The 21,962-nt window shown below is 43.1% G+C and overlaps 1 protein-coding gene across 2 annotated transcripts in view; it reads left to right on the top strand.

Moving 5' to 3' along the window:
- Nucleotides 1–1,953: 1,953 nt before the first annotated feature.
- stt3b (STT3 oligosaccharyltransferase complex catalytic subunit B) overlaps nt 1,954–21,962 on the top strand; it is a 57,157-nt gene continuing 37,148 nt past the window's right edge. The window contains exons 1-2 of one of the 2 annotated variants that reach the window (XM_071532644.1): nt 1,954–2,323; nt 2,357–2,528. In XM_071532644.1, coding sequence (XP_071388745.1) covers nt 2,239–2,323; nt 2,357–2,528 — 257 coding nt within the window. In that variant the 5' untranslated portion in view covers nt 1,954–2,238. Of the gene's footprint in view, nt 2,529–21,962 lie in introns of both variants that reach the window. The other variant, XM_071532643.1, reaches the window with a different exon arrangement.

Raw genomic sequence — 21,962 nt, 5'->3', positions numbered from 1 at the left:
TGCAGACACTGCAAAGCAAGGGAGGTAATTTATGTGAGGACAGTTAGCGCACAACATTCAGGATGATAAACAAATTCAGCTCCAACAGGCGTGGAGATTATTCCTTTATCATTTGCTACAGTGTGTTTTCTCTCCTCGATCGCCCGCCTTTCCTCTGGACAAAGATCCAGCGCATCTGCAGACTGAGGGAGAGACAGCGACCTGTATTGTTACAGGTGAAGCAGTCCATGTTGTGAATTTGAATGGAAAGCTGTGAGAGAGTACAGTGGCAACCAACACACACACACACACATCACCTATCTTTCTTTGTACATCTCTCTGCTGTTCCATCACTCAAAAGGAATGATGCTCATGTATAATATTGTGTAACGTGTTCAATAAATACACAAGTTTTCTTTTGCAAAATGATAAATCAGTAATAGTTTTTTCTTAAGATAATGAATGAATGAATGTATGAATGGGTCTTCTTTCACAAAGTGATAGATCTAATTTGATCTATGTGGAACAAAGTCACTGCACCTATCTATGTCCAACTTCCATTTCTCTCACAAAATCATATTCAAATATTCTGATGTGGAAATTTGACACAAAAGTAATGAATGAGTGATTGCATGGGGAAATATGTGACTGGTGAGTGAGAATGAAGCCACAAAATGATTCACCCCAGATTGATCTGACCGTATGAAAAGATCATGGAAAGTTACATCATAGAAAGTGTGATGAATGATGAATGATTGACTCTTTCACCAACTGACACAACATGAATTGATGGACTACACTTCTGTATGGATTACGCCATTATAAATGAATGGATATGCAGCCCCACCATATAAAGATATACAAATGTTTAGATCACCCCAGGTTAGTTGTCAGTAACTCCAGGAGCTAAGGGCTTGACAAGCAGAGACACTGCTGTCAGTCTTAAGACTCTTCACTCTCAGCTGATCTCCTCAAGAGAGAACAGACTGTTCAGCATGGAGGCGAGACTTCTTGACTCATTTGAGTCCCCAGACGTTTTTTTTTGTTCGGAATAGCCCCCCTTGCTTCGGCAGACACTTGATGAATTATCAAGCAGCTCCTCCTGTGCACCTCCCCGAGCAGTGTACTGTAGCTCTTTCATCTGGAGACTATCCCTCGCCTCTGTTCTTTTGTGATGATGGGTCTTAACAGCCCCTCTCTGTATGTCTCCTCATATCCAAGACACATAGATCTTGTGGTCTCACATTCCCCAAACTACTAGAGGAGTCAAGCTTTGTTTTATGAGCTAGTGAAGATTTTCCCTGGTAGGGAAATAAAGTATAGTAGATCTGTGGGCCCGCTGCTACACTAAGAAACAGACAGGCCTGGAGGTTTCAGTGCCTAGGCAGTGAAAAAAATAGAATAGAACAGAATCTGTGTATGGATTTTCATAATGAGCTACAGGGAAACGCTAGTTGTAAACACTGTTTCACAGCAGCATGAACTTGTTGCAAGTTCCAGCAAATGCCTTGCCTTGATGCTGATATCTGCTGTAGCAATTATGGTCCTTTGCTCCTGGTGTGAATGAGGAATTACTGGCGTCACTCAGGGCCTAAAGCTGGCACTGGGCCCTCGCTCCTGTCACACTGGCTCTAGATCTGTCAATATTTTCTGTGAAATTCATTTATTTCATTGGCTGCTGTGACTCCAGCGCCCCTGTGCTGTTTATATCCCATACGCTCGTCCCGCTGTCTGTCACTCTCTGTCTTTCACACCTATTGGCACGTTCTCGCATGAAGGCTCCGCTCCAACGGTCGGAATGCTCTCTTCGCATTGGCCAGCGTGCTCTTCTGTCAAACGCGCTCTGCCACGCGATTGGCTCTCTCCCGGAGCGGTGTCCCTCTTTGCCGTACCTGTCTCGCTGTGAGAGGCTGACAGCTCTTCCTGCTCCTCGCGCTGCTCCCGCCCCTTCAGCCCCTTCCAAGGAAGCAAGGAGGAACTGCTCCAGCCGCATGTGTCACCGCCAGTATGCTGCAAAACCTCGCTGCTATGTGACTCCCTGGGATAACTTTGTTGCTTTTGCGGTCGGTGGGAAGTGAGGATAGAAAGTTAGGAAACACACGCAGCGTTCGGGATACACGGAGGGGCGAGCAGGGAAGGTGGTGAAAGGGGTTTCGGAAGTGGAGCGTGGCAGCGAAAAGGAGGAGGGGGGGCTTTCTTTCCTGTGTGTTACCAGATAGCTTGCTTTGCTCGTTAGCCACGACGGGACTGACGTAGAATATGGCGGAGCATCACCCGGTTTCCGACAGCAAACACAAATCTGCAGCGAATGCCGGAGCGTCGTACTCGGGGAACGGACGCAGCAGCGCGGTGGCGGCGGCGGCGGCCGTGGAGAGAGGCAGCGGCGCCGGGGCAGCGGGAGGAGGTCTGTCCGGCGGCCTGACGCAGCCGGCCGGGTGGCAGTCGCTGCTGTCTTTCACCATCCTGTTCCTGGCCTGGCTGGCCGGTTTCAGCTCCAGGCTCTTCGCTGTCATTCGCTTCGAGAGCATCATCCACGAGTTTGACCCTTGGTGAGTTGCTTGTCCCACACACACACACACACACCGGCCTGCTTTGTGCCGTTTGTCAAGGTACACGTATGGTCACTGCGCCCTGGATGCACTGTGGGTGAAGTTTCTTTTGTCAAGTGTCAAGTGAACGGTTTGCAACATTGCATTCATAATATATCTAGTCAGAGGCGTCACGGTATTGCAAAGTCCGTGCATGCACCACAAACTTCAAAACCTGCTTATATCGAGTACATTTCTGGGGACAAAGTGGGGCAATGACTGGGAAGATATTATTTACACAGTGTGATACATTACTAGACTTGGGACACCGAACTGTTAGGGGGAACACTGGTCCTTGATGTGATCTAAGTCATAGATTTCTGGCCATTTTTACTGGACCTTCGCTCTCCATTATACGGATAGAAAGTAGCCCACAACATCAAATTTGGACTCACCTTGCCATTTCCAATCGACGTCCATGTACCTAACGTTAGTTCATTATATGGTGCAGCATTGCACGAGGACAATGAAAGCGAGGACAATGGTGTCAGGCTGGGTGCTGTGGGTGACACAGCGGATTGAACCCGGAAAGAAGCAGCCACGGTTAGCGATTAACAGGCTGAAGTCCTCCTGAGACTGATTTCTTCTGTCGCTTCTGCGCCGATTTGTAGTGTTGCTTCGCAGTAACCAGAAGTCCGGCTTTTTCTAACGCATCATGTTTTATAATCATTTTACAAAGCCACGGGTAGCATTGATTTGTTCATCATTGCAGGAGCTACAGTGTAGTGTATTTGCCAGCTGACCCCTGCTCACTTAAATGGGTGATTCTTGCCATAGTGCAGGTTTGTTCTCATGACCCGTACAGTCTTGCTCATGAAAAATCACTGTAATATTCAGGGGCATACCATGTGTCTGACCTTGACTTGATAATATTTTTTGTCACTACAATGTTCCTATATCCCTATAGGAACTTTTTGGTATGACATTTGTATAGTATCCTATCCTATATAGTAGTTTATCGTAGGATTACTATAATTGCTTGTCTTAAGAGTGAAATGTGGTGCTCTTTACTCAGCAAGTCTAAATCTGGTTTTGTTTAACTTCATCTTAACCTCCACAATAGGGGCATTTCCATCAGGCTTACCCAGAACTCTTTGGCCGTGTTGTTTTACATGCCACTGGTTTTACTGCAAGTGTGAAATGGGTTTCCTCACGCTGTCTCAGACGTTAATGCAGCCAGGCAGCAGCTGACAGTCGGACAGTTAGGCAAGCAGACTTTCACTGCAAGATAAGGAGCGAGGACACACAAAACAGTCAGGAGTCAAGGAGCTTGGCTGGATTTTTACTTCATTGTTTTTGTGTGCCCTTCCAGTCCATGCGGTTTCCAAAAGCTAACCTTAGAGATAATGAAGCACCTCAGATTGAGCTGGCTGGCACCGTGCCTAACTAGAGCTGATGCTGTTTTTGCACTGATCATCATATTGTTTGTGTCTCATTTCACAACCTCCACCAGCTTGTCAACTGCCAGGAAATGTCAAAGCTTTTTATTTGTACACCAAGGGACCGTTGCCTGGCCCGAGCTTGCGTTGCATCATTGTTTACAGTGGAAGAATTTAATGATTATTCTGGGACCAACACTGTGGATTAAACTGCCAGCTTCATGTCTGTCTTTTGAATAAAAGAGGAGGCGTGAAGGCTTTGGCTAGTCGAGAATCCTCCGGAGTTTCTTTTATGTCGCTGTCTGAAAACGTAACATGGCATGACATGTAATGAAATTCATTGATTTATTCATGCATTCATTCATTGTTCTATCAGTCCCCCTTGCTATCAGACTGGCAGTATTATGTCAACTGGACTGTGTATTTTAGTAGATGTTTGGATAGCTGTGTAAGAAAAAAAGCTGTGTGAGAGCTTGTAAGCCTAAGAGTGTGTGTGTGTGTGTGTGTGTATATGTGCGTGTCCCTACATGTGTGGAGCGGAAGTAGCTCCTTTGGCTGACTGGTAAATGTACAAGAAACTAGAGTTTGAATCTAGTCTGCTACAGTTTGCTATGTGCAGACAAACACATTTAAAGGAATCACATTTTTCAGACGTCACACTAAAGAAACTCCAAGGTTGTCAAGCATTCAGGAAGATGAAAGCCAGTGAGCCTTCAGAACATGGGCTTACAGCCTTTTCTGGTCACCGTTTGATGACGTCTCCCTCTTCTGCAAACCCACGACCTCACCGCAAGGTTGCTGCCGTAGCTTATCTTTAAAGAGGATCGCAGGAGAGCTAACAGTTGTTCCACCCCTCCGCTACCCTGTTTGTTCTCTTTCTATCTCGCTCCCTCATACTCTCTCTGATGTGTCCTTTTGATGTGGCTAGTTAATAGTCCTTCTTTTCCTTTAGAAGCACTGGATGGAGCTATTAGATCTGACAGCAAAGAGGGTCGGGACTAGCATGAGGCAGTCTGCCCGTTGATACTTAGTTATGCTTTTAGTTTGTGGTGTGTTAATCATGCAGCGAATGGCATCAGAAAAACAGCTTCATTAGTGCTTATGTCTCTGTCTGATGCACTAAGGTTACTAGCTGGTGAGCTGGACCTCCCTCAGAGTGAGGCCTGGCATGGAGACGGGACCTGATTTATCCATCATCTTGCGCTCAAAGCTCCAGCTCTATGACTATGGCTGGTAGGAAATTTGAGTGCAATTAGTGTCAGTTGGTGTCCAGTCCACTTATCATGGGAGATGACATGGCTGATATCCACATGGACATGAAACAAATGCGGCATTCAAAAAGAGGTACTCCAATCAGAACGAAACCAACCTTGTCATAGTTGGCAGTGACACCGAAGGAGCTTTTCTTGAGTCTGGTTATTACAAGGTAACTGAGGCTGTATCAGTGTACGCTATTGCTGGTTGAGTTTTTAACTGATCTGCACTAGTTGGATTTAAAATTAGAGTCCATGAATGATGCTAGCAATGTGAATGGAAAAGGAGCTCAATGATCTTGAAAATATTGGAAAAAAAACAAGCGGAGAGTGTCTGTGCATTATAATGGGGCCATTGTAATATGAGGACACTCTTTTTCTTTTTTTGTTCCTGCATACACAAGTGTAAGATAATGGGAAATAGCCCAGTGTTTTTTGAGGATAGAGTTGATGATGTGTGTGTCTTGATTGCGCCTGGGCTGCAGAATGGGTTATCAGTTGTGCCACATTACAAGACTCATTCAGAGAATGAGAGCGAGGGCTTTTGTGTTCTGTAATGAACAAGCATTAGACCTGGGCTGTCTTGTTGTTGTACATGTGTCTGAAAGGATCTAGTTTCCCCCCTGTACGCTGGAGAGAAAAAATGTGCTTTTGAAGGTTTAAAAGGAGAAGGGAGGCTGGCATGGGAGGAGAATTGAAATGTGTCTGCTTGAAACAGAATAGGGAAGCAGATCCCAGATTTAGCCCCGTTGGCTTCATTTACACTGGCTGCCTCATCAGATCTGATATTTTTTTCCCACATACATCTCATGTTTTCAGAGCTGTCGAGGCCTACTATAATGGGGAGAACTGAGATTCCCTTTGTATTTTTTCTTTTATTATTCCCAGGTTTAGATGACAGTAAAACGCCTAAGTCCCTGCCTCCATAAATACTGCAGAAAACAAAACAAAAATCGGATTCAATCTGGCAGTGCACAGCCAGGCCATGTCTGATTTTTTTTGTTGATGATTCATGAGAGCAAGCGTAGTCCCTGCTGTCTTCTATTATGTGCCTTCAGCGGTGCACTCTGCTCGGTCGCCGGGGTCGTCACAGTTTGTACTGCCGGTCAGCTCTGTTGACAGGCTGAGCTGGGCCACCTGAAACCTGATCCTTTAGTGGCACTGACTGTGCCAAGCATCGACGTTTCCACTGGGCAGAGGAGCAGAGACTCTGCCCTGGCTGGTAGTAACAGGCGAAGAGATGGACAGGCAGATAGCCTGCCTGGCTAACTGGCAGGCTGACTGAATGGCAGACCCACTGGGTGACACAGACCTTCTGCAGTGGAGCGCCTCTTCATGATACCATGGAGTTGAGTCCACATCTGGAGCATTTATTTTCCTTACCGCTGTTTTTATGCCGTTTTTCCAAATTTTGGTTTGGTTAAAAATTCACAACATTTTCCATGTCCATTTTGCTAGTCTCTTATTGCCAATGACATGTAACACAATGCCAAGTTCACCATTCAGTTCATTTGTATTTGTTGCATTACTGTTCTAAACACTCTGTGTCGGGTAGTTGTTTCCTGGGAAAAATCCCTCAGTGCACAGAAAGTGATGCATTTAACAGCAGTTTGTTTGCAATTAGATGAACTGGGTAGTTAGCATGAGCAGCAATAGCCACCATGACTGAACAGACAAAGAAAAGAGTGCCACCTACAGAAACTCAAACTTCATCAACAGAAAATCCAAAATCCACTGTTTGACAGGTGATCTCTGGGAAGTGCAGAGCAGAAACACAACAGCAATGAGCGCTGAGCAACACAGCTGTTTGTGAAATAAAAAAAGAGCGAGAATATTGCAGATTACCACTTTAAAAAATAATTTATACCCTGATTTTTTTTTTGTGTTATCACATCCCTGCCTATAACTATTAGACATCGATAAACTGACTGGTAGGGAGACATTGCCACAGCTGGCTGTTGTTTGGGCCTGACATGATGTTAAACTTCACGTCCTCTTTGATTTGAACAGATAGAAAAGGAATTCTCTTTTGGCTGTTGTCTAGTTTTAAATTGGAATAGGAGTACTGCTCTGTGACAATTCAGGGACATTCATTTGTTTTACCTCAGAGTCAGTCTAATACCGGAGGCCAGGTCAATTTTGGAATTGAAACTTTTGTCTCCCTTTGTAAACACATAAACTGCAATAAGATTTTTCTTTTCAGCATAGCAACATTTAATATCTCTAAAATTAAATTGAAACATATTCTAGTGACTATTTGGGTTGATCACCACATTTCAAATTATACTCACATGTACTGACTTGTACCGTCTGACCTGACCAGTGATTCTATGATTCTGGATCAGCATTCCTCTCCTTACAAACATTACTTATGCGGGCCCTGGTCCCCTCAGGGTGATGATGGACAGATGGCCATTTCTTTTTACAACATCACCTCCCTCTGCATAATAAAATGACAGCCACTCTACCCTAATTCAGCTGCTATGTCACAGCAGTAAGACACATTGGGGTGTTTGGTTTAGCTGGCAAAGTGCATTAGGCAAGCAAGAAGTACCCATCTATGTGTCCTTGTATTAACCAATAATGACTGTCATTAAATATAACTGAGCACACCAAATGGTTTCAAATTTTAGAGGTTTCTTTGGGGTGATTCTGCCTATTTTCGTCTCAGTGATTTGTGTTCCACTAGGAAATCCTCTCCACTCTGTAGATGTGGAAGATCCCCTTTATTCAGCTTACATAATATTAAATCTGGTGTTTCATTATGTAACAACCAGAGTGGAGATGATGCATTTTAAGCTATCATTCACAGAGGAGGGTAAAATGGGCAAATACCAATTCGAGCGAAACAATTTGGCTATGCCGCCTCCCTCTTTAAAATGATTTGTGAAAAGACAGCACAAGAGGAAGTTGACAGCAAATGCTTCTCTTTATAACAGAATTCACATTTTAATCCCATCAGCTGGGTCACAATTGTCTAGCGTTTGTGAGCATGGGTACGGTTGCATTTTCTGGTGTTGCGTCAAGCCATTACTTGGGCTTAAGGTCACAAGGCCTATGCTGTTTGAGAAGCGCAGTAGGGTGGAGTCGCCTGCCTGCACCAGTTGATCTATGAGATTGGAGTCAGAGGCAGCGGCTGCAGTCATCAGTTTATCTGCTTCTGTATCTGTGCGTGTGAATATATGAACATTGAACTACCTGCACTGTGGTCTGGCTGTTGGTGGAGCTGTGAACTCTGCTTTATCACATAGCCTGGTACTTCCCTCTCCTCCCCCACTTTTTGATCTGTGACTCACACCCACTCTTTTTCTTTCTTTGGTACTATTTCACCCTTTCTTTTATGTGTGTGTGTGTGTGTGCGCGTGTGCGCCCGCCCGCGCGCGTGCACATAGGCGCACTTGCGTAGGACTCTGATCTGCTATGGCAGTTCTGTGGGGGATATTAACCTCGCAGCTAGTATTTTAGTCCCCCAAAATACACATACGCATACTGACAGATGGTGATGATGAAACAAGTGTGCAATAAACCCTCATGTTCTTGTCAGACATCTCCTGATCATGTCTTGTGGTTTGGTCTATGTGATGTCGTCCTGGGTTTATTTGATAGGCTTTGTGCTTTAGTGCAGTCAGAGTAGCCTACAGCTGAAGGGGCGGTAACTTTACCCGGGTTTTGTTTCGTTTCAGACAACCTTGATTGACAGGTGAGCTGATCATGTGCTGTTTGTAAATCTGTGTTTACTTGGACTGATTTTTCATTGCCAGACTGTATACATCTCAACAAGCTGCCAATGCAATACTAGGCCAAGAGACTTGATTGATATGACAATGTAAATTAGCAAATAGCTCCGGAAAGATAGAGACATATAGCCTAGGCCTACGGATGTTGAAGACCTTGGAGTGTATTTTTGTGAGATAGGTAGGGCCTGCGTGACTTTCATTTCTGCTTTCTTATCTGACATCTCCCCTCGCGATGCTATCTCTAAACCCCAGAGTTAGATTCACTCTCTTTTGACTGTACCAAAACAAGCCATTTGTTGGTTGACCTCCAGCGCTATAACTGGAGGCATGTGACTGAGTGGAAAGAGTTCCAGCTTTAAGACAGACACGGACACTCACACACACACACACACTCACACACAACACAACACAGCGCTCTGAATGTCACTTAACTCGTTTTCCATTGAACCTACCCCTCCACCTGCCTCCCCCTTCTTCTGCTCTGCTCTGTTTTCCCCTGTCAGCAGCTAATTGGCTTCTCTTTACGTCTCTACGGGACTTTTCTCGGTGTGTGGAGGTGTGTTGGTCTGACCCCGCTTGCATCAAAGAGACTGAGCCAGTAGTTGCTTCTCCATGAACTACTCACAGAGTGGAGGTAACCTCCATGACCTTGTAAAGCAGAGTGCTTAATAGTTTTCATAGACTGGAAGTGAAGGAGGCTTACTTAGACAAGCGTTATTATTGGTTTAGCTTCGGAGACAATTGTAGAGAGTATTGTTAAGAAAATTCCACACTCAAGGGTTTATGTGAAGTTTTTTCATACTGAATGAGCAGTTCATGTTGAATAAAGCACAGTAATGATGTGAAATATTTGGGTTAACCCTGACCATGTAACCTTTAAAGGGCCATTTCAGGATTCTTCTTGAGTCCCCCCCCCCCCACACACACACACTTAACATTTCAATGTCAGGTTATTTTAGTTATTCATTGTACTTAACTCATGATTCCAATAAAGTTCTATGTTGAACGCACTCAGGACTTGATGCATATTTCATCACTGCAGATAATTTAGTTGTTGATGTTGTAGTTTGGTCTCTCACATGCCTACATTATGCTTCAAGAAACAACTTCCAGGCATCCTCTTCTCATCTTTAAGGAATTTTGCATTCCGTATAAAGAAAGCTAATTTTTGGTGTCTAAAAAATGTCACTAATGTTATTTAACATAACATAATATCTCCTATATCAAAAGTTATTCATAGTGTTATTCGCTCAGAGCACCTTAGTTTCATCAGGAGCGTTTTCTTCATACAGAAATATGCATTTCCAATTTAATTTGCTACGTGCTGTTGCCATTGACTGAATTGCAAAGCACCATTGCCATGGTGCTCATAACTGGGCAGCCAGCCACTCTGCACCTACAGTCAAAACATAAGACAGGGAAACACTTTTTCTCATAGCTTTTGAGCCTTTTTGAACTTTTGGCAATATCTCACAGATGACTAGAGCATGAAACTTGAAATTTGGTGAACATCCATTTTAACACACTCTTCAGTTCCTTTTGAACAATCATTTTTTTTTCTGCTTTGATTTCCATCCTGCTTTTAGCTGCTAGTGCTGGCAGTGTCTCTACACTGTTAACGTGTTAGCTTATGCAGTCGTTTCTTATTGCTTTATGAAGGGAGCGACTGGGCGCTCTGCCTTCCTCATGCATTCTGTCTTTTTGAGAGCTTTACAGACACATGTGATTCAAAATGCAGAAAGTGCCACATCTAGGATTTTCACCCTAGCCCACATTACTTATGAGAGTGGACTATATTTTTTAGGCTACTCTGCCCCAGAGATTTGCCCTCTGCCGTGGTTGCAAATGAATTCTGTGGATGTGTCACATAAACAGTGAAGCAGCCAAATCTGACGTTAGTGTATTCAGACTTTAACTTATTTTCATATTTTATGTGTAATATATGTTTCATTTCACTCCTGAACTCTCTGTTGTTGGCATCACCAGATTGCTGCCTCTCTCGTTTCCCATCCCTCTCTCACTCATCTCTCACTTCTCCTCTGTCCCTTTGCCATTTTCCACAAATTTTTCTCCATCAGACTATCCATCCTCACGTGTGAAAAGGCAGGTAATCAAGTCACTTTGCCTTGACTTCTGACATGTTCTGCATACCTTTTTGGGCTCAGATTTGACTCTATTGGTACTGGTGCAAATCTATCATTGCCAAACCTGTCTCTCTCCTCTATCAGGATTAAGTATGCCTGATAAAGAACATCTGGCTGAAACAAATTACGAGAGAGCATCTGGCTATGGTTACAGGTATCTTTCTTCCTCATTCTCCTTCATTTTGTATTCAGCACCTTGCCAAGACCTCAGGATGTGCATGCATTATCAGGTGTTACCTGATATACAGCGGGTGGACAAAATTAAGGAAAAAACACACGAAAAAGGATTTTAACTTTTAACTTTGAAAGCAGCTGCACTGGCGAGTTTTATTAAGTTTGATGCCAATAAGCAGTATGTGTCAGCTTTAAAAGAGATCTGACGATCACGACTTTTACATGTTAATAAAAACATGTCATGAGCCATCTAACAGTGTTCCTAAGAGGCCCTTTAGGTGCTGGAATTGCAGATGCATCAATCTCAAAAACTGCTAAATTATTTAATGTAGCAAGGGGAACAGTCTTAAAAATCATGAGAACATATGTATGCCAAACACAGACAAACTGTATTGGCAAAGAGTAACAGTGGTCGCAAGTTGAAAGTCACTGACAAGGATAGACAGACACTTAACAGGATTGCTAAATATCACAAAACTACAGGCTCAAAAATGACCAAATAACTGAATCAACATATCTGTGACAGTCTCAACAAAAACTACCTTGTAAGCTTCATAAAGCTGGTATTTGTTGCATGGTTGGCATTCAGAAACTGCTTGTATCTGGGGCCAATGCTCAAAGCCACAACCTTTTGTAAGGAGCACAAAAACCTGGACCCATGAACAATGGAAATAAAGTAACATGGTCTGATGATTCATTTTCCACCCTTTTTGGATCCACCACAGATAAAGGAATGTAATGGAAACACTTCTCCAGACTGCTATGTGTTCTCTGTTCCCAGTTAGAGATCCCACCCAGTACCAGTGGTTCTTAACCAGTCAGCACACACAAGAAAATCCATATCAAACACATTTTACATTAGCTTCTTTTTAAGAGATTAACAGCGTAATAATATAAACTTTACAGTTTCAAAACTAGCTTGAAATTAACTGCTGTCCTGACTAACAAAGACAGCCTAAATACAAAGACATGAACATGTCAGAATTTGTAAGGTGAAATGTTTTTGAGCAGTGGTTTACAAGGTTTTCATCACAACCAAAGACTTCAGATATAGAGTAACTAATGTCTAATTCAGTGAAATCACCTGGTGTAGTCCATCACATGTCGGTTTGAGGTTGCTGTCAATCAGGTGATTGAATCAGGTGATTGACAGTAAGCAGAGCATAATGTGATGTGTGCATTGATATGAAAATGCTCAACTCAGGCATAATGAAATAACAGTAAAACAGAAACTCTGACAAAACTAAATTAAGGCTTCATGTTTACTGTGATGGATTATCTACTGTAGCTCAGGCAACTTTCAAATCTGTAGAAGTTGTTTTTAATACTGTACAAGAATGAATGACAGCAAAGTGCTTCTTCTGAAGGTAGAACAAGCCCTTATGCCTCCAACTACGCTGACTGTGCAGACACTACCAACAATAATGATCAGGAGAGGGGCAACTTAGACAATTGGCACAAAAGTATTATCCTTTTAAAATGCAGTAACATCAAGTGTTCATGTGACATTTCTGACCTATTGATAACCATGTTTGCTGTGGAATTTTGTGTCTTGCTTCAGTGTGCTAATGCTTAAAAAAACGCTGCCCTGTACTAGTTTTTCCATTTGTAGACTTCACTGCTGGTTTTATGCACTCTGTCTTGCTGTTGTATTCATTCTTCCTCTGACTGCTAAATACTCCCATGGCAAACACTGCCTTTAGGAATGTTTCTGGCACCTGCTCAAAACCTCAAAAGTTTGTCAAATAGTGTCAGTGCCCCTCAGAAACCTTGCAGGTTTTACTGTAGCTGGTAGTTGACATTGCCACCCACATGCACACATGTAGAAAATATTTCTCAAGCTTGGGACCAAACAAAGGCACTGAAAATGTCAAAAGTATGTGGATTTTAACAAGAAAATTGCCCATTTTTTCCATGGCTGCTGAAAAGGGGAGGAGGGATGCAAGGTTCCTTCAAGACCTCAACAAGACGCTCCTCAGGTGGAATGAGTCAGACTGTTTCTATGTGTCGGTGATTACAGGTCAGACCTCTGTACCATGAGTCAGTCCTGGGCTCATCAGCGGCAATCAGGAGAGGGCTGATCGGAGGTAAAGAGGCTCTTCCCTGCTCCTCTCTAAGGGTCCAGCCTGCCTCACAGACTACTGATCCAGACCCACGGCCATTCACATGGAGTGGGAAATAAATGGGCTTCTGTTCTTTGCTTCCACTTGATATCGCTCGGCTCGCCTCTGTGACAATTTTGTGGCAGCTATTTGGCATCCCTCTAGTGTGATCACACCTACAGTTTTTCTTTGGTCCAAACCATAGTGGTAAAAAATTACTTAGTTGTGTTTTTGTATTTGGATATTACAAAGCATCGCTCCAGCTGTGGGGAGTCAAAACAATCTGATTCCAGTCCCTGTAACTTTAGCTAAGCATGATGGATTTGTATGCACTCTTTGAGTTCTTTCAGTATCTTCTTAAATCCAAATGGTGAGAAGGCAGTTCACCTCATCTTGACTCTAAGTTTGCCCTCAGTTCATTTTGTTATTTTAGACTTTCCAAGCATGTGTAACCACTGGCTAGTAGATGTCAACATCTCCATTATATTCATAAAACCGCATATTTTGGGCTCGTTTCTTGTAGTTGGTTACATTCTCACCACTAATGCACTGCACCACAGGTCACTTGGAAGAGGACAGAGACCTGCATGTTCAGCCATTTCAGTGCGGTTATTTGGTGCCACCAAATGAGAAAAGTTTGTGAAATGTGAAAGTTTGTAGATTGGCAATTTCGCTAACAATTATGACCAGCATTAATTGACAGATTACTTGATTACCATATTGGTAATAGTTGCAACCCTATTTACTATAGCCTGTTCTACCATCCACATAGATTTTTGTCCAATTTTGCCAATCCTCCTCACTGCTGAAGGCGCTATTGCCCGTTTCCATTGCCTCAAACATCTGTTCATGTATCATCAGCCTTAAGCCTCTAGTTTCCTGTTCAGGCTGTGAAGAGAAGCTGACAAGCACACTGCCAGCTTTACAAAGGCAGCAGGGAATCAGACTGGATGACTGACTGATTTAGCTCCAAGTATTTCCAACTGCATCAGTTAGGAGTGAATGTGCTGCGCTTGCAGATTGTCCCATTGGATTGAGGAAAGTCATCTGTAACCATTACGGCCCATTTGCTATCTGTGGGGAATCAGACGAGTGGAGCTGCTCCTTCTGTGTGTATTTGTGTGTGTGTGTGTGTATGGGTATGGTGTGTATAAGTAGTTAGGATTTGTCATGGTTCATTTGAAGAGTAAACAGATGTAGCCTTGTTGCAGGCCAACTTTTCTCTCTTTCTCTCTCATGCTGAAGGGAAGCCCTAGTCTATCTTGCTGCATGTTATGTAAACGAGAGTGAGATCTGTTCAAATCTCTTATCACATCAAGGTTTATGTTGCTAGGCTTAAAACAGGCACACACACACAAACACACACACCCACACCCACATATAATGTCAGCTCAGGTAAAAATCACTGTATGTTTGGCAAGCCCTCAAGGGCAGCAGCTAGCCCAATGCAACTTGGGATTTCTCAATACACAGCAAACATAAACGTGTTTTGCTGCATTTCCAATGTAGTTACACAGCAAATACAAAGTTGTGCTGCCAATTTAACTGAATCTTTCTGTGATTGGGGAAGACCACAGCTGGTTTGCTTGCTTTCCATTATCTTATACCCCTACGATGCCACATTACTAATAGTAGTTCTGATTGTCACAGCTATCACAATAGCTACTTATCACAGCATGGGCTAAGTGGGACTTGCCAGGGCAATAATCAAATGTCCATGACAGAGGGGAAGAAAGGATTAGAAGTCTACTTGAAACCTTGCCCCAGTTGACAAATCATTTGTTGGTAAATGGATGCCAAATCAGAAAAGTGAGGCATATTTAGTGAGGATAGTGAGCTAGCCCTGCAGTGGAAAACTACAGATAATTTCCTTCCCCACTGCTCTGCAGTGTTTCCTTGATATCCCTCCCCGCTGTTCCTTTCCTTGGCTCCACATGACTGGCCTACTAAAGGTAAGGCAGTACTCCGCTAACTTTCCACCAAAGAAATGTTGTTATCCTGATTAAAAGTACAAACAAAGCTGGAAATTAGCATAATGGCCTTGCCTTTCTCTTCTCACAGCTGATTAATCTTTTAATGTGACAACAAACAGAGTCTCTGTGGCTGTCGCCGATAAATATTTATCAGGATTACATATTGTTTGTCCCACTTTGATAATTGACAAAAAAAGAAAAAGGGACTTGTTTGCTTCTCCCGTTTCAATTATGTAGCATGAGACACTTTGCTGGACAAGACAGTAATGAGATTGGAATGGTTTAATTGGAAAATGTCTCTTCATTGTTCACTTACTCTCTGCATTCTACTCTAGGCCAGGCTTCATCCCTCTCCTTGCTGCCTTTCCTCCTCTTGCTCCTTCATCGCTCCCTCCATGTCTTGCATTTCTTTCCTTGGTCTGCACTGTGCTGCTAAGCATTCACCAGCCATTAGGTTACTGGTGTGGGTTGCCAATTAGAATGGCCCAGAGAGTTATTCTAGCAGAGAGCATGTCTCTTTGATGTAGCCCAGCCAGTCCCCCATCCCCTCTCTCCCTCTCTCCCTCTCTCCCTCCCTCTCTCGCTTTCTCTCGCTCTCGCTCGCTCTTGTCTGTCTCACGTCCCATCTCTTATGTACCCGCTCTCTCCCTCCCTTCCTCTGTCTTTGTGCCGTCTCTCTCTCTCTGTCTTTCGCCTTCTCTCTCTCGCTTGCCTCTGTCCTTGCTTTACTCCTCCAAGCAGAGCGACAGACCCTTTAATGTTGGCCTGGCAGTGATATGAATAGCGAAGTGAGCATATGGGCATGTTAGTGAAGGAGAGCTAGCAGTGTTTGTCGTCTCCTGCTCAGTTAAAGAGATTAGAGGGGTCTGAATAAGGAGATTGATCCACGTCACTGATTGGATGCCACTGGATCCTGGCTGATGACCCAGTTTCATGGAGCCTGTAATGTCAGGTAGTAGGCCAGCCAGCCGGTCTGTGTCTCATATCCATTGACAAAGTATCATTGGTCCTCCACTCTGCCAGGAAAGAGTGGAGTAAATGCACCTAATCAAATATATTCATTTTTATAGACACGGCCTTTCAGTCAGGGTTTTCCTTGGAAAGAATAGAAGTTTTGGGTGGCCCAGCAAAGTGTTCTTGCCCAGGACTCCAGAATGAGTCCCATAGCGAAGTCTTTTCCTTGCGCCATGCTCGTCGTTTGGTTCCAATAGCCTTATTTTTGCCCTTGAAGTTTATTCTGTAGTCTTTCTGAGTCAAAATTCTCATCGCTATGTGAAACCCAATCCACTATCATTTTACTAGCAAACCCTTTTCTAAAAGCCAAGAAAAAAAGCAAAAAAACCCAAATGGGTTTCATCGAACCCCAATTGAGGCAGAAGCTTCGTCAAGAGCTAGCTGTGAAACTGTTTCTTTTTCAGCCTGAGCTACAAATGACAAATAGGACAGTCTTGCCCTGAGACTCAGATACATGGAAACATATTGCCTCCTTCATCATGTGGGCAGCTGCCGCAGATAGGCCCATGACCTCTAATCTAAGAAACAAAGCTCTAGGCCTCTCTATGACAAGTTGCCATTGTACCACTTAGCCTAAATGTATTTTCATCAATTTTTCACAGTTTGGCCCAGTGTGGCCATATTGACCTACATGTTCCACTGCGTTTCACAGTGGGAATCATCATGCTTGGCCATGCACTGTGATGACTCTGTAGTCATCAGTGTGATGAGTCTGTAGCATAGCCCTGGAGTAGCCCCACCCTGTTTTGGTGTCAGTGGCCTTTTAATGTGTGGATACATACAGCAGCGGCTGTGTCCACTCTGTCATTTATTATTCATGAGTTTGACGTCACTGGATGGTGGGAGGCACGGGAGAGACGGAGAATATAGGCCAAGAGAAAGGGAGCGGGCGAACTCTCTGCTTATGCTGCGAGAATGTTATGATCTCAGCAAAAGTAAAAGAGAAAACATATTAGTCTCAATGGAGTGATCAGTCACATCAGTAATACAGTAAACAAGCAAGCCAAGGCCAGCCACCCCTCCCTCTATAATCCCCAACAGCTCAAATAGGTTTTGTCATCTGGTCTGGAGCCTATAGGGCTAGCGGTACAGTCGTAGGGGTGACTTCCCTCCTCCATATTCCTGAGAGCTAGATTTCATGGTCAGCAGTCAGTAGCCCACAGCACACACACACACGCACACACAGACCTGCAGTATCCTCTGTATTCCTAATAGACCCCACTGATTTTATGGTGGTATAGCAGAGGAGGCTGATGCGCAGTAGTGACAAAACGGCAGTCCTCAGGCCAAGGCTGCAGCGATACGGAAGGAAATGGACTCATCACTCAGTGGAAGATATGAAAGGCCGGAGCACACGTTTCAGACCATTCAGAGCCTGACTGCCACCAGTGTAAATATGACAAACGCACAAAGTGTACCGGATTTTATGGATCACAATATAGCTTATATGATTTTGTTTAGCAAGTTAAATTTGTTACTGCTAATATCTCGCTGACATTTGTGGAGAAACATAGTTATATAGGCTAGTCATAACTTTTAAAATCACTGTTTAGAGCAGGTGTTTACAGATGAGTGTCCTGGAGCGAACTCCTTCAGATTTTCTTTTCTCAGATGTAAAGAAGATACATATTTTTTTAGTGGTTTAGTAAATTTAAAGACAGTTAATTGCATTTAGTAAAATTCAATTTAAGGTTGTAGTTAAAAATTTCTTCCAAAGTTAAAACAGTAGGGCCTTTTCCAGCAGTTCTTTGTGTGTGACCAAACCACTTGTGCATCCATGCCATGTACCCAGCACTCAATAACTTGTTTTTCCGCGCACGGTGAGAAATGACCCCAAGCCAGCAGCCAAATAGAGGTAAATTTTCGTGGTGGCTGGTCAGTTTGTCTACTCTGTCAGCCGTGGTGGCAGGTAACCAGACATCACTGGGAGATTGTATTCTGTTCTAAAACTCTACTTGACTGTTAATATGGTGAAAGTGATATAAAAGTCAGCTTTCTGCCCTGGTGCCTTGGCACTGGAAAGATGGAGAACCACGGTGTTAAAGTAATGATAAAGGCTGCTGTTTATACAGTCTGAGGTGATAATGCTGAGTCTGTATTGTGGGTAGGTTAATGCTCGTTATGGCTGTTTGACACGGGGCTAATAATTGTCTTATGTCTCCATAGAGTGCAATAATACAGTATGATGCCTGGCTGTGTGTTTGCGTGTGTCTGTACTGTAATCTAGCTGTATGTTGTAATATAATGACGGCCAGGATAAAGGGTAATGATACCTTTTCTTCTGACAGCTTTCCTCAAAAGTTCCTCTGCACCCTTTCAAGACCCTTCTCTCTTTGCTCGACTAGCCATATAACTGTTTATAATGTTGTTTGACTTGCCTGATTGTAATAAGGACCAGTAAATAATAAATCAACTATCTGAATATGTGTGTTTGCTAGGCCCTCTAGGCAGCAGCTCTGCTCTATAGGAGTTTTAAGCTGCTTTGAAAGCAGGCTACTCAAGACGCAGCACAAGCCATTTTCTAGTTGATATAAGTCAATCTGGCTGCTGAAAGCTGTGTGTATACAGCTTGGAAGAGTCAACAGCTCTACTGGAGTAGTCTACAAATACAGTTTCTTCAATAACTTGAAGAGCTGCATTGTTAATGTACTGTGTGTGGTTACTCATCTAAAAACAAAGTATATTTTTTAGCCTACACAATAGCCTACAATCTTATTTCATAGAGTCCCTGGAAAAGATCTTTTGAAAATACAGGTGCCAAGAGGAAAAATGCAGAAACTAAGACACTGGGCTGAATGGATAGACCGGCACTGTTACTGCTACTGTACTGTCTATGAGTGTGTGTGTGTGTGTGTGTGTGTGTGTGTGTGTGTGTGTGTGTGTGGTGTAGACAGTAGGCTTGTATTGTGTTTTCCCGAGGCAGTGTTAGAATAGATTTAAACATGGTGTAGTGTGTGTGTGGAATGGATGATACTGTGTGGTACGAGTCTGTCTCATCTCTTATGATCTGCTCTTAAGGCACTGAGATGTGTGGAGCATCTGGCTGGAGAAGCAAAGCAACTCCTCATTAAATAATCATCATTACTGCAATAGGCTGAGACGGTGTTGCTGCTAGGCTGTTAGTGCTTCTGACTGACCAACCAGCACTTCTGGAAAAAGAGTGCAAGCCACCCTTGTGAACTCAACTTTTATTTTAAAGCATAGCAATTATGTAAATTCTGTACTGGAGGTCCATGACATCGTGGCATCAGATTGCGAATGTTATTTTGTTGGATTTTTAACCAGAAATGCAAATTCAAAACAAAGTCTTGCAGTAGTTATTTAAGCAATATATCCTGAAAATTTTAAATTGAAAGTATCCTTTTCTTTGTCAGAGTTCACCACACCCAAATTGGACAGTCTCGACGAGGCACCCCAGTAACTTTTGGGGGTTAAAAGCCAAAAAAGTTTAGAATCATTATAGTGCAGCTTTTCACTTGCTCCGGGGCCCATCTCCACCCCAACACACAATGTTCTCCCTCGGATTGCTGCTTCAGGACCTTTTTGACTTGCTCCAAAACTCCAGAAAGACACATTCCCTTTATGCATATTTGATAGCGTCTCTTGTCCAGGAGAGAAGCTTTTGCAACACGCAGTCTCAGGACTCCCAGTTAGCCAGCCAGTCAGCCAGGTAAGCACTTCATGTAGGCTAATGCGTTTCCCTCCATTTCCTCGAGGATCATCTGGCTTTCACTGTATGCCCAGCTGACTTGAACTTGACAGGGCTGAAGATCTACTTTTGGAACAAACCATTTGGAACATTTCATGTGTAGTTTTCATCATTGAGCCCCGCTAGGTAGCACTGTTTTCGGCACTTTCTTTTTTTGTCCACTACCTTACTGTATTTGTTTCTACCTGCTTGTTTATTTCCACCTTGCTGGTTTTCAACAAAAACATACCCGTATTCTCCTAAGGGACTGTATAGTGCATTGCAGCAGAATGTCTTTCTTAACTATCAGCTGCAGCCTCCACATGCTGAGATCTCTGGAAGTGAGTGAATGCACGTTGTGGAGAGAAGAGTAAAGAATCCAGGCACAATATAGGGATCCTATTGCTCTTGTGACTACATTTCAAAGCTTATCTCTCTGTATTAAAGTTCAGTATTGGGTTTTATAATACATTTCAACTTCCTGAAAAGTAGAAAATCAGAAAGACATTGTCTGCATGGGGCATAAGACTCTTGTGTGCACTCATTATCTGTATCTACATTTTTTTTCCTCACTCAGACTACACTCAAACTTATCAAAGAGTACAGAAAGTAAGAAGTATTCATGTACAGTACAAGCTTAAGGCTGTTCCTCTGTGCTGTGTGCGTGTGGATGGTATCTTTTCATATTAAAGGATAATGCCAGTGCTATTGTATTTCCCCTCTTCAGTGGCTATTGTTGATTTTTACATCAACCTTGGTTCCATCTATTGCCTCATCAGAAAATCTGAAGTGAAAATTGTCGTTGTATTTTTCAATGAGTGCAAATGATATCTCTAATTCTGTCCAGAGGCTTTGAGTTTGTCAATAGAATTTGTCACTGTGAAAATTATGTTGACTCTCTTGCATGAATAGAATTTGAACACAAGCCAGAAAAAGCCTTAAAATGCAGATATTGGCTATGCTGAAATGTTAAAATATACCCCATAAGTGTAACAGCAGGTTGGAGTCGCCCTTGATTGCTGGTAGCTCCATTCCTCAAAAAATGTGAGCCATTTTCTCTAAACACAAGAAGCCTAATGCACCCTGCTGCACAATATGCAGACACAAACTGATGCCTCCTGATTGTGTTTTAGATGCACTTTTGAGCTGTGCTGGAGTCAATGGTTGCTGCAAGGAAAGCACCACCCTCATACTAGATTGAGGAGATGCAAACGGATTGAAACAGTGAACAGTGCAGATTAATATAAGGAGTCAAACTAACATGGTGAAATGAGGGGAACAATGACTACACTTGTGTGCTCCTTTTTAAAGGTTTTCTTCTCTTCTCATCAGTTTCTGAAATAGACCCAAAGAGCAGAGAATCAGACCATGAAATAGGCTACTACCTCAAATTACTTTTTTGAATAGGATTTTTGAGGTGTGCTTGGTTTTAGCCCAAAACAAAAAAAAAAGAACCATTTGAACACTCATTCCGGACGCTCTTGCTCATCAAGTAGACCCTCTGTTTCTACTGCAAGAGCCTGCTAGAAAATCAATCATATGGAGGGACAGTTCTGGGGAAATACACTTGGGATAATAGCATGTTATGTGTGTGAATCCAGGCTGTAATATAGCCTGGTTTTGTAAACTCTGGCTCAGTACCAGGAGTGTAGTCAACGGTATGTGCAGGTACACCAGATACACTCACTTATTTCTTGGGTTGTAATATATTTTACCCAAGTAGCCTAATTACTTTTCCCTTTATATTTGGAAGTGGGATCACAGGATACTACTGTGAAAGGTGTGGAGGAGGGCAAAAGGTTTCCAAAGAGGCAAAATGGTACAAAAATTTGAGGTGAACTAGGCTACTTCTATTGCAAATGAAACACCATTTATTCAAGCTGTGTTGCAAAGATAAAAATGCTTGCATAGGCCATGGAGCAGTAATTTTA

Source organism: Centroberyx affinis, unplaced genomic scaffold (genome assembly GCF_046629955.1).
Source record: "Centroberyx affinis isolate AG114_WGS23_722 - 3 ecotype Tasmania unplaced genomic scaffold, CSIRO-AGI_Caff_v1 ptg002231l_1, whole genome shotgun sequence".
Lineage (NCBI taxonomy): Eukaryota > Metazoa > Chordata > Actinopteri > Beryciformes > Berycidae > Centroberyx > Centroberyx affinis.
The sequence above is the reverse complement of the archived record's forward strand: the minus strand, read 5'-3'. Positions and strand labels throughout refer to the sequence as shown.